At 36.1% G+C, this 12,919-nt stretch overlaps 1 protein-coding gene across 1 annotated transcript; it reads left to right on the top strand.

Annotated features, from left to right (window-relative positions):
- Positions 1-4,052: 4,052 nt before the first annotated feature.
- On the top strand, positions 4,053-9,300 carry LOC128548692 (uncharacterized). The gene is made up of 9 exons (XM_053524053.1): positions 4,053-4,085; positions 5,446-5,608; positions 5,791-5,999; positions 6,797-6,884; positions 7,336-7,409; positions 7,659-7,896; positions 8,083-8,288; positions 8,461-8,683; positions 8,960-9,300. The coding sequence occupies exons 1-8, from the start codon at positions 4,053-4,055 to the stop codon at positions 8,524-8,526; spliced, it is 1,077 nt and encodes a 358-aa protein (XP_053380028.1). The 3' UTR covers positions 8,527-8,683; positions 8,960-9,300.
- The last annotated feature ends 3,619 nt before the right edge of the window (positions 9,301-12,919 follow it).

The following is a 12,919-nucleotide window of genomic DNA, read 5'->3' on the forward strand; positions in this document are numbered from 1 at the left end:
AGTACTATATGTATGTGATGTCATTTGTTATCTACGTCAGTAATGAAATGAAACCATTGAGGCCCGTCAAGGGTTTATTATTCAGTTTTGTGTATCCTGTGAAAAAAAGTTGATGCTCTGGAAATTATCGTTACTCAGACCGCTGGAATGTATAGCACTGAATTACTTCTTGGATAAATTAACAAGATATTAGAAAAAAATTATTGGAGAGTGTCATGGAGAAAAATATCTAACAGCACCTCAGGCGCGTAGCTGGAAACTTTTTCATTGTACGCAGGCGTGGTATTAAAGAGGTATATTGTCCCCCGCTATATTTTTAAAGTTAAAACGGCAAATCATGCATTTTGTCATATATTTGAAGTAAAAGCATTGTTAAATATATTTATATCTTGAATAATTTTCGTTCAAAATGTATAGATCTAATTTCACTAGACCTACACGCCTGTGAAATATGCACCACATCTGACATTTGCGACTTTTTTTATTACAGATTTATTTTCATTACATAGAATACCATAATTCTCACAGAAGAATTTTTATTGACGGGTGGTGGGGTCCATCGGAAAATCATAATTATGGGTGGTGGGGTCTATCAGAAAATCACAATTATGGGTGGTTGTCCTCACAAAAATCGTCTTTATGGGTGGTGGGTTGATTGTAAAAAATATGGGGTGTGGGTAGGTGTTTGATCACCTCTCTTAATTAATTACGTACATTTTTCTTTCTTTTTAACGACAAGTCGCTACTTTACTGACCGCGATACATGGAATGCAATTTTGACATCACCGATCTAAAAAAATATGATCTTTCTTTTTATTATTTCTGTTCATTAAATATTTCATTTTTCTCGTTGAATTCGGAGTCTGGATGATGCGTGCAGCATCCTTAATCGCCAAAAGTATGTCAGTCAACATTTCCTGATGTAATAGAATCGTGTCATCGATTATATCTCGCACTTGTGTAGAAGTGAATAAAATCTGTGGAGACCGATTGATACTTCTTTTTCATTCGCATTCGTGTATTCTGACTGGCACGTGACGCGTATATGAAATCGAGGCCTGTCGAAACGAAAAGATGCGAGAACTGAGTAAAAATTCTTTGCATGAAGATCATTTTTCCCTAAAATTAGTCGAATTTTTCCATGCACGCAGCCGTACAAAATATATGTTTATATGTTAATAAATGAATGGTACCGATTTCATTATCCGATGCCGACGTAAATTACCGTCATCATCAATATCTGACTCGGGTATTTCAATATATTTGCGAAGCATTTGCCGATTCGGAAACTTTTTCTTTACAAGAAACATGTAAGCCGTTAAGAAAACCCACATCATAGTATTCCCGACATTCTCATTTATAATTATGGGAAGTCACTAATGTCGCACACAATCATATTTACTGCAGTATTACGCAGAAGTTTTATTTGCTAATACGTGGCCTAACATGGATTTGAACTATTAAGCTGTTGCACACGCGGTGTCGAATTGTTCTGTTAAATCGCTTATGTATCAGTGCAAAGTTAAACTGTAAAAATCGCGAACATCAGTTTCTTTAAAATACTTGAATGATTTATGTTGGCATGATAAAAAACAAAAGCCACGTGTTCATTTGATTTCCAATCATATCTTGCCTCCAGATTAAAGCAAATGATAGATAGACCTATCATAAATGAGTGCATTTCTGCAGTTTAAAGTATAAATGACAAAGCCAGCATCGTAAAAAGGATTTTTGACTTGCGAAATATTTAATTTCTTTCCGGAAACATAACCTGCCTTAATTATTTCTGTTATATGTTAAATAGTATGTGGCCAAAAAGAACTCTTGAAAGTTGTTACTTTCGCGTTTAGCCATTTAAAGACACTGACCTCGAGATTTTCGCTTGGAGTTTGGTCATATTTTGAACATCAGAACACGAGTTTTTCTTTCTAATCTGTCTTAAAATGCCAAATCAAGAGAGAGAGAGAGAGTGAGAGAAAACATGCTCGAGTTGGGACTCAAACCCGAACAGCCGCGGCAATAAAAAATTTCCTGCGGTCTTGGTCAGTACACCATGGAAGAATATGCGCGAACGGTCGTTAAATAAATGTAAAGCTTTTATGATTAAGACTGTTAACCTCCAGAATCCCGAGTTTTGAATGGAAAAATCGCAAAAACAACTGATTCTTACATGCTTTTATAACATAATCTGTCAGTAACTAAGTTTTAAAACTTTAAGAAATAAAAACGGATGACTAAATTTCCATTGAATCGTGTCCAAAGGAATGACAAGTCTTGTCGGCGTCAGGACATGATACAATGTATGTTTTAACGACTCGACTTGGCTGGTTCGATATATATACATTTTTGTACGCTGTTCGGCAGATTTTCTGATGTTTAGTTGAACACACCTACAGATGTGAAAGTTAAGATGGAAACGTGAATAATAAAATAATCAGCCTTTCCGAATAAAAATCCTGTTTAAATATGCGTAAATATCGGGCCGATGAATTTCTTGTTAGAACCGGAAGCAGACGTTTCTTCTTTGTATTTTGGCGGGAAAACAGCACTTGCATTCCACGATGCTCCTTCGGTGCTTATAGTAAATAACGTATTGGCGTTATATTTTCGCGTTTACGTCCGTGACAGGCTCTGAAATGTCTGAATTTATAATATCTTTTATTAGAGTTCTTAATAGTCGGAGCCCGCCCACTTAGCTCAATAGGGAGAGCCTTGGTCTACGGATCGCGAGGTCGTGAGTTCGATACCCGGGTGGGGCGTATGTCCTCTACCTCTGATTCATGTGGGAGATTTGGCAACAGGTTTGTACTGGGGCAGAATCCAGGAGCACTGATTAGGTTAACTGCCCACCGTTACATAACTGAAATGCTGTTGGAAGTTGGCAGTTACTTCGTACTTGCAGAGAACAGGTTTGTACTGGTACAGAATCCAGGAACACTGGTTAGGTTAACTGCCCGCCGTTACATAACTGAAATACTGTTGAAAAACGGCGTTAAACCCAAAACAAACAAACTTAAAAGTCGGAAGCGGTAAACGTACATGTTTTAGGAAACGTGCTTAAAATAAATCTGGTGTGAGGGGTATAAACATTTTTCTATTCTAGCGGCAAATTTTCGAAGCGGAATGAAGCATTTGTGACTCTTTGATGTTTTTGAGATATAGAAAGGGAAAACGGTAAATGCTTCCGTCATTGGTTATAACAATAATACCTCTTTATGTTTTGATTTTCGTATATCTAATAATTATAGGTGGTGGGTTAGTGGAAAATTCATAATTATGGGTAGTGGGGTTGGAGGAAAATTAAAAATCATGGGTAGTGGGGTTGGAGGAAAATAAAAAACAAAAATATGGGTGGTGGGTTTTTTCAAAAAGTGCCTTCCGATCCCCATTTCGTTTAGAGAAACGTTTTCGTTAGACGTATATGTTGTTAAGATTTACAAATAAACCAACAAAGTATGACTTGTTGTGTTGGCTCTTTGTGTGTGTGTGTGTTCCTTTGTTTGTTCGTTTTGTCCTAATGTGTTGGCTGTGTGTGTGTGTGTGTGTGTGTGTGTGTGTGTATGTGTGGTGCACGCGTCTGCGTGCTGTGGGTTTCGTTTTGAGGAGGCTGCGTTTTTGGTGCGTGGCATTCCCTGTTTGATATTTGTCTTTGTTTTTTTAATATATTGAAAGTTTAGCGATCAAACATTAAGTATTACATATATTTTAATATAACGGCAATGAAAACGGTAAAATTGAAAATGATAAATAGAACTACTAAAATGCTAGGTTTCCGTCGTCGCTCATCTCGATAAAATAAGCACACGGCAGAACCTCTTTATCCCAAGGCTGTTATGACGTCACGAACATTACGTCACAGTTCCTTGAAACCGCTGGGGATTTCCAAAGTAAATAAAAGTTTTATTGACTGTATTCAGCTCGGATGGTTTACAAATTGGCGTTTTATAATTCTTTAATCACCATTGTTGTTCGATACGAATTGTTATCGGTGAATTTAGGTTTTTCTTAGAAGTGAGTCACCTCGAATTTTAAAACCGGAAGCTGGAGAAGGTATGGCGGAATACCAGTACGGCGATTTCGATAGTGTAAGATAACGAATGAAATGTACGACTTGGGTATGTTTCTCACTAGATGTGCTCAGCGTCCCGTAAGAGGAATGATTATTTTACTATTTGAAAGGGTATTTTCCTTGGTAGTTGCCTTGTGGTTCGATTTATCAGTCGATAAAAATTGATAAAAAAAGACAAGATTTACTTGCCAACCTGTACTATTTCATAGTATATTAGGTGGGTGGGATATGGTAATGCATATATCTATTGACAGAGCTTCAAGCGCCTGTGGTCAAAGGTCCTAAACTCTAACATCGGCCATAACTATTCATTCAAAGTGCCATCGGTGGGCATGTGTCATCCTATGGAGACAGCTCTTGCTATTATTATTTTCTGTTCACGCAAGTAGATCTATACTGGGTTCCCAGTAGTTTCCGGACCCAAGTAGTTTTCCGGACCTTTTACATTTCGTGCCGTATAAACTTTACACCGTCGTAAAGCATTTGGGTAACAATATCACATCATCTAGGCGTTTGTTGTCTTTACACGGCAGCGAAAACCTAGCGTTACCGACTTTATTCATTATTTGAATATCCCGGTTGTTTCAACTCACTTCGGTGCAATTGTTTACATAGAGACTCGCATCAGCTGGGGAATTCCATTTACAGCGCGCATGCGCAGCAATTGAGGCCCCTTGAAGGTAACTATCAGTTAAATGATACTCGTATTTGCAGACGATGTTTTAAAAATATCCACAGAGTAATAAAATAAAACAGTGAAAGTCAGGAAAAAATCACCATGTCCAATTAACGACCAACAATTACACGACCTTAAATTATCGATTAAAAATAGGAACCAAAATGAACGGAGATTTACCTCCTATACCGTATACAGTACGTATCTATTGTTAATACATATTTAGCACAAAGAGAAAGACAGTAGATATGGTGTTCGAGTGGTTAAGGCGTTGGACTTGCAATTTTAAAGTGCGGGATCGATTCCTACTCACGTCATTTTTTTTTTAATTTGTTAATTAAACTGAAAGTTGTTATTTTTTAAACTTGTTAATTAAACTGCAACTGAAAGTTGTTATTTTTTAAACTTGTTAATTAAACTGAAAGTTGTTAATTTCCTTTTTAAAAACATTTTTTCAGTCGGCTCAGAACGTCCCGTTGGACACATTATTTTCTTTTTTTAAGGTTTTGCAAACGTTCCTACGAATGAGCTGAAAACTCCTATCTGTTGAATTCTTATCTTAATCTTAGGTCAAGAACATGCCAAAGCAATACACCGAGGACCAACTTAAGCTGGCATTGTCAGCAGTCCGGCAAAAGAAAATGAAAAAAAGACGGCTGCTCGGCTTTACAATGTGCCGAAATCTACTTTATTTGATAAGGTGAAGGGAACATACATCGGCAAACAGCGGGGACCGGCGAGGCAGCTTCTCCCTGATGAAGAAGAGTCTCTGGTTCAGTACTTACTGTACATGGCTAATCAGGGGTTCCCGTTGACAAGGGCCATGATGAGATGTTATATTCAAGAAATAGTTCTTCACTCAGGTTACTGTTTATAATAGAAGCAAAATCAGTTTAATGTTCGAACTATACACTACCTAAAAGTAGGCTAATCTAATGTTTTATAATAGTTCAGAGTCTTAAAAGAAAACTGATTTTATAGAGTTGAATTTGTCATACAAAAGTAAAAAAATACCAAATTGTTGTATGACTAAATGAAATTTCAGGTCGAGAAACGTTATTCAATATACAGAAGGGCCCATCTGATGACTGGTTTGTGAAGTTTTTTAGTCGCCATCCAAACCTAGCACAAAGGAAACCGGAGAATATGGATAAAGCTAGAGTGTCCATGTCTTCAAAAAAGATGCTTGACGAGTTCTTTCCCTTTCTAGAAGGTGTACTGGATAAATATGGAATACGAGACAAACCTCACAGGGTATAGACTTTTATTATATACCTATATAAATTCTGTAAAAAATCGGCTTGTATTTCACAATTAAATATGAAGAGACAGACAAAAAATCCGTATTGTACCTTTTAAATTCCGTATTGTACCTTCCGTATTGCATGCTGCCGGACTATTTTCATTAATATGCATGATCCGATACATTACTATAAATAGCGCACATAAAAAACTTCACTAAGTCCCATCTAATATCGATAAACATTGAAGATTTCGTTCAAGAACAAAACAAGAATCAAAATGGTAAAGGTATATAATAAAAGGGTCATTATAACAGTAGCCAGTTCTGGGACTTTGTATTCCGCCCTCGTGGATTTTGCAAGGTCGGATCACACTCGGCGCTTGCGCGCCTCGTGAGATCCGATCTGGCAAAATCCACTCACCCTATTTTATTGTTCGGGTTATTTTTCAGCTAGGACTGTTTGAAAAATATAGACTTACACAATATAAGATTTTCACCATTTTGACACTCCAACACCGTCCAGTTGTCAAGGTTGTTAAATTCAAATCACTGTAACGTCTCACTGATACAGGGTTGTGGGTTCGAGCCCCGTTACAGACCATGTCTCTTTATGAGAGAAAGTAAGCAGTTTCGTACGGAAGACTGGAGTTTACACAGGAACGATAGTATGACTTTGATTGATAAAAGGGGGCATAACCTAAATATTTGTCCGTGCGTTCTTCTAGAATAACAGTTTTAACTGCTAAATTTAACCAGTTACTGTAATAAATATCTGTCTGTTCTATTCTGCTATGCTAAACATTTGTAGATTTTCAACTGTGATGAAACAGGATTCACAGGGAAAGAAGCTCCACGGGCAAAAGTAATCGGACCCCGCGGAGGACACCTGTTCAGACGTAAAACAGTTTCTGCTGACCATGTGACAGCTCACCTATGCGTTTCAGCAGATGGACATTTTTTACCACCTGCAATAATTTACAAGGTGCTAATAATGTTGTAATATTTTCATATAAGAATGTTCAGTCAGTTAATATCGTACAAGTATTTTTTTCACTTAAATTTGTATTGATTCAAAAGAAAAAAATATGTGTAATTTATGCAAGTGGTCAAAATGTTTTGAAAAATATGGCATACTTTCTCTCGCAGGGATCATTACCACATCAGCACTACAAAGACAGCGTCCCATCCTCATGGCACTTCGGTCACAGTGAAAATGGCTATATGGACCGTGATCTTTTTCACAAATGGTTTGTCAACGTGTTTGTCCCTAACTGCGGCAGAGAGAGACCCGTAATACTTGTAATGGACAACCATGACTCTCATATAAGTATCGCTGTCATTGAGAAGGCAATATCAGAGGTATTGTGCTTCTTGGTCTGCCTGGGCATTCCACTCATATCCTGCAACCTTTAGACGTCAATGTAAGTTAATGTTTTATCTGTGGGCTAACTTATTGTCTGCTATAAAAAAATAAATACTTCTTTGATTCAATGACATAAACTCGCACGATTAATCTACGTCAATTCCTCTAGTTCCTGGTAAATTAATTAATACAAAAATGTATTGAAAATGCCGAAACATTTATTCCAGATAAATGCTATAAAACTGCTCATTTAATCTAAGACAGCTGTATTATGATTTGTTTTGTAATTAATGATATTCTATTTCAGATTATATCACCGCTGAAAGACGCGTACACGAAAGTGGCAGCCGGTCTTGGCTACTTAAATACCGCTGTCAGTGTTGGGAAAGCCAAGTTTCCGGTCGTCTTAAAGCATGCAATGGACAAGATTGCGCCAGCTACCATAGTCAACGGTTTCGCTAAAACTGGCATCTGTCCGTTCAGTCCTTCTGTGATAGACACGTCACAGATAGTAGAACCGACTTTCAGAGACGACGCAAACGGAGGTACTAATTGTAATGCTAAGTTTTATGTATCTGTACAATGAGAGCTAATTCTAAATGCCTTTTTAGCTCCACAATCAAAACACATATTCACGGTGAAAATAAACCATATCGTCATTTGAAATACATTGAGAATTTATGTCAATCCTCTTAAGTTTAGCTATGCAGTTATATTTATATGATTTGTAGGACCAGATGAGCCCGAGGTGAGGACCTGTGGTACCTGTGGGTCTTACATTACTAACCCATTGGTGAGAAGAGGACTCATTTCAAATTCACTGGCAAACATTCTGGTACCCCCTCCCACAAAACCACAGAATAAACAGCAGAAAAGAACACGGGTTGTAGCCGAGGGCAGACTTATCAGCGGCAATGATATGCTGAGTCAGCTAAAGGTAAACATGTTTGAAAGTATTTAGTAATTTGTTACTCATATCATCAATCCCACTGTAATTAGTGTAGTTGCAATTTTTAAAACATACGTACCTTTCTCCCTATTAACTAAGGATTTAAATAAAATATTAGAAGCATCAATACGGATAAAAACTGTACTTTATGATATTCAAGGAGAAGGAAGAACTTGCTGAAAAAAGAAGAGTGAATCAGAAAAAAGGAAAACGGAAATGGAAATGAAAAGAAAACTGAAAGAAGAAGATGATAGGATGAAAAAGATAAAGAGAATGAAAGAAAAAGAAGAAAGAGAAGCTAGAAAGCTAAAGGACAAAGAAATGAAAAGTATTAGGAAACAGAAAAAAAAAAGGAAGAGCAAGAACGAAAACAGAAGGAGAAGGTATGATTTGCTTGGTATTGACTTTTTTCTAAAGGGACTTCTAAATTACATGTTGTGTGATATATGCGTAACTTACATAACAAATTTACGTTTTTAAATACTAATTTTACTACTAGGACGGTATATTACATGTTTATCAAATCCATTCATTCATTTTCTTAAGTTTTATCTAGTGCAAGTGGTCTTTAATTGGGCAAAAACAAAAGATATACCAAATCAATACTTTTTCAATACTTTTTTATGAATAATCAAATTCTTTATATTCGTCTGTCTAAGGTGGACCTTAAGAGAAAACGTCTATTTACTGAGGAGCAGATCATGTCAGCGAGCATGTATGTATGTGGCGGCTGTAAAGAGAAGGGGAGGCCAGATGATGAGATTAACGGCATTCTTTGGTTCGGCTGCGATGAAGAGACATATGGATTATGGTTTCATGAGCATTGTCTGACACAACAGGCCAAGGAATATCTTTTGGAAAGTTTAGAAAATGGGGAGGAGTGGTTTTGCCACAGGTGTAAGCCGTGGCTTTACGAGGAGTAGACTTGATTGTTGAATTCCATATCTGTGATATTCAGTTTGAGCCAGTTTTAATGATATCATATGAATATAAATTTTAACCTGTGTTTCCTTTTTGTATTTCCAACAGGTCCTCATTTTAATTAGATACCAACTCATTTTCTTTCTTAATTATAGCAGTCTGCAGGATTTTTATGGGGACAAAGTGTGTATACAGGTAGTCTCCAGGAAAACCAGTCTTAATGTAATAATAAATGTAAAATTAGAAAGATTAGATTTTTATGATCAGTTCCTGAAAATTCGAGTCAAATACATAATCTGTTTACAAATCTACAGATCTTCAAAACCCAACCACCGATATCATTTTAGCGTGACGTTGCAAACGTCATTCAAACGTGATTTTGCGTATTTGTACTGAGCGATTTATGAATCTAGTATTTGATAAACTCTTGAAACAGACTTTTCAAATCATCATCACGCTTCAGGATTATGTTTTAATTTTGAATATATATAACAAAATTTGAAATATTTTCGCTTACAGAAAGGTTACAACTGCTACAATGGAAGGTCCGGAAAACTACTCGGACTAACTGTGATATTAATAGAATTAATTGCCCCTTTTGAGGCCTCATCTACATTCGTGCCGCGAACAATGACGTAATACGAAAAACTGCATGGTGTTAACGAAGAACCCAGCTTTTTTTCAGTGAAAATTTTATGTTTCTACTATGTTTTGTTCGAAAGTTATTGGCAAAAAATAGCGATTTCGGTCCGGAAACTACTGGGAACCCAGTAGTTTTCATAGCAGAAGCTACTCTGCAAAGAAAGCATTTCTTTTCCCTTTTTACTGTTGTTTGCACATTTTTCAAAATGTGTATGACCACAAGGAACTGCAGTAAATCTTTTTGCGTCCTGAAGACATATCATACAATGCAATATTTCGTCTCTCGGGTTTTGTCTCATTTGATGTTCATTCTCCCTTTATTTCCATTTCTGTTTCCTAGTATTTCTTTTTCAATTTATATAAGCCCTTTATTCCTTTAAAAGAAGTTTTAGACTTTTTTTTGATTGATGTTAATGATATATCTGCAGTTGTTAAACATAAACTACTGACTCTGCAGTCTTAGATAAGAAAGGCTCAGAATGTCTCTCGAGTGAGGACTTGAATATTATAAGGGAGTGACTTGTTGCTAACACACTTTCTTTGCACCGTGGTAAAACTGAAACCAAACTGAAACCATCCTGTTTGGGACTAAACATAGGTCCTAGCTCAACATGAAATGCAAAGATCATAGCACTGAATCCAAAACTTCTGTTAAATATCTTGGTGCAACTCTTGATTAAAGTCTTCTTTTGAAACTATGACAAAGTCTATAATAAGAAACTCAAATACCAGATTAAAATTTATATACAGGAAAGATCATCTCTTCACTCAGCATACAAAGAAACTCCTCGTAGCGCCCCTCATACAATGCCATTTTGATTATGCGTCTTCTGCTTGGTTCTGTAGTTTAACTCAAGAGTTAAAACAGAAGTTACGGGTAACCCAGAACAAATTAATCTGATTTATTTGTTATTTAAACCCCAGGTCACATATTGATAAAGAACATTTTGCACGCCTTAACTAGCTACTTGTGGCAAGTAGGGTCGATCAAATAACTCTATGCCATGTCTTTAAGATGCACTCTAACCTTAATCCTGTTTAAATGAGAGAGCATTTTATTCCTGTTAGTGCAGTATATAAGTACCCCACAAGAGTTATTGTATATAAGTTATCTCTGCTTCGGACAATATTCAGATAGTAAACGTTTTACTTTTCCAAAAGTAAAAGGTTTCTGTAAAAATTCTTTTACATATAAATGGTTGTAACCTGTGGAATAGCTTGCCACAAACTGTTAGGAAATTTAGAAATTTCAACGTTAAAGTCAAAGGTCAAAGAACAACTGATTAGTAATATCTGCATTTGAATTTGCAATCGATTTTATTTTTATAGATTTATTTTCTGCTAACCATTTATATCAGATTGTTTTTCATGGAATGATTTTACCATAGTAAGTTTCATACCTTACATTTCATGATTTAGCTTCAAGTTTTAAATAAGGTGCAGTACTGCGCGCTTGGACTGCCCAGGCAGCGTACTTGTAACCTTATTTTACCAGATAATTTAGCAATTTCAGTTATAAAGAATAATATATATTACAAAAATACTTTTTTTTTTAATCAATCTATTGTGAAAATGTTAAGTCTTTTATAATTTTTATCTATGAATTGTGACAACCTAAGTCTTTCGGTTCTTTTTCTGTGATATGTCATCCCATGTCATAACCATATTATACTACAATGGAAATAAAGGATGATCTCTCTTTTTTGTGTAATCATTTGTGTTATAATGTATATGAAATGGCTTTATTTAACAGTCTTACTTGTTCATTCTTATCTGTATGTTATTATATATATTGCCATGATGTGAAATCCATCCATCCATCCATCTGTCATGTCAGTATTTTTCTATTTTTGATAAGAAGACATGCCATATTTTTCATATCATTGAAATGCTCTAAAGTACTGAAAATGAGGTCTCAAGATTTCATAGATTGTATGAAATAAATAAGAAGCTGAATTGGTATAGTGTAACCTGCTAGGGTTTTCGAATTATGTTACATGTGGTACTGTGTTGAATATGGATCACAGACCAGTTACTAGAGCACACACATCCGTCTTACAATCGTCTTGCATGTTTCATTTACTAGCTCGACTATAGGAAGTATGAAGAGCTATCCTACTTTACCTGGCGTCAGCCGCGGAGTCCTTCCGCGTCCGCACATTGGTTAAGTTTTGATGCATTTTCTCTTTATCTCTATTATTACTTGATGGATTTTCTTCAAACTAAACAAAAAATATTTCTCATCATCGCCAAAGGTTTATAACTCTCACACCAATATTTTGTTAAATATCCCCCTTTTTACTTAGAATTTTAGGTTAAGTTTTGGTGTTACTCTATCTCAGTTAATACTAAATTGATTTAATTCAGACTTAAAATATTTGTTTGACATCATCACCTACATCACATGACACATTGTCAATAAATCTGGCACCAATTTGTTATGAATTATGCCCCCTTTTTACTTAGAATTTTATGTTAATAATTTTGATGCATTTCCACTATATATCTGTTGGTAGAAAGGGATTTGATTCGAACTTAAAGAATGTCATATTAATTATGTATATTTTTGTTATTACTTAATGAATTTGATTAATTCTTAAATCAGTTCTTCCACGTCGTCCTCCTCATCATATGACACAAGGTCAGTAACTCGGGTACAAATATTTTATGAATTATGTCCCCCTTTTACTTAGAATTTCTGTTTAATTTTGATGGCTTTTCACCATATCTCTGTTGTTATTGAATGGATTTAATTGAATGTTAAATGGTTTTTCCATAGCTGCACCCACATAATATAACACGAAGTCACCAATACGTAATGAGGTATGCCCCCTTTCTACAAGTAGAATTTCGTGGCCGAGTGGTTAAGGTCGCTGACTTCAAATCACTTGCCCCTCATCGATGTGGGTTCGAGCCTCACTCGGGGCGTTGAATTCTTCATGTGAGGAAGCCATCCAGCTGGCTTACGGAAGGTCGGTGGTTCTACCCAGGTGCCCGCTCGTGATCAAATAATGCACGGAGGGGCACCTGGGGTCTTCCTCCACCATTAAAGCTGG

Source organism: Mercenaria mercenaria, chromosome 15 (assembly GCF_021730395.1).
Source record: "Mercenaria mercenaria strain notata chromosome 15, MADL_Memer_1, whole genome shotgun sequence".
Taxonomy (NCBI): domain Eukaryota; kingdom Metazoa; phylum Mollusca; class Bivalvia; order Venerida; family Veneridae; genus Mercenaria; species Mercenaria mercenaria.

Excerpts from the sequence above, each read along its gene's own strand:
- LOC128548692 (XM_053524053.1), top strand. The coding sequence starts at position 4,053 with ATGGCGGAATACCAGTACGGCGATTTCGATAGT. Across the intron at positions 5,609-5,790 it reads AGAAATAGTTCTTCACTCAG|GTCGAGAAACGTTATTCAAT; the intron begins GTTACTGTTTAT and ends ATGAAATTTCAG. Across the intron at positions 7,410-7,658 it reads TGCAACCTTTAGACGTCAAT|ATTATATCACCGCTGAAAGA; the intron begins GTAAGTTAATGT and ends ATTCTATTTCAG.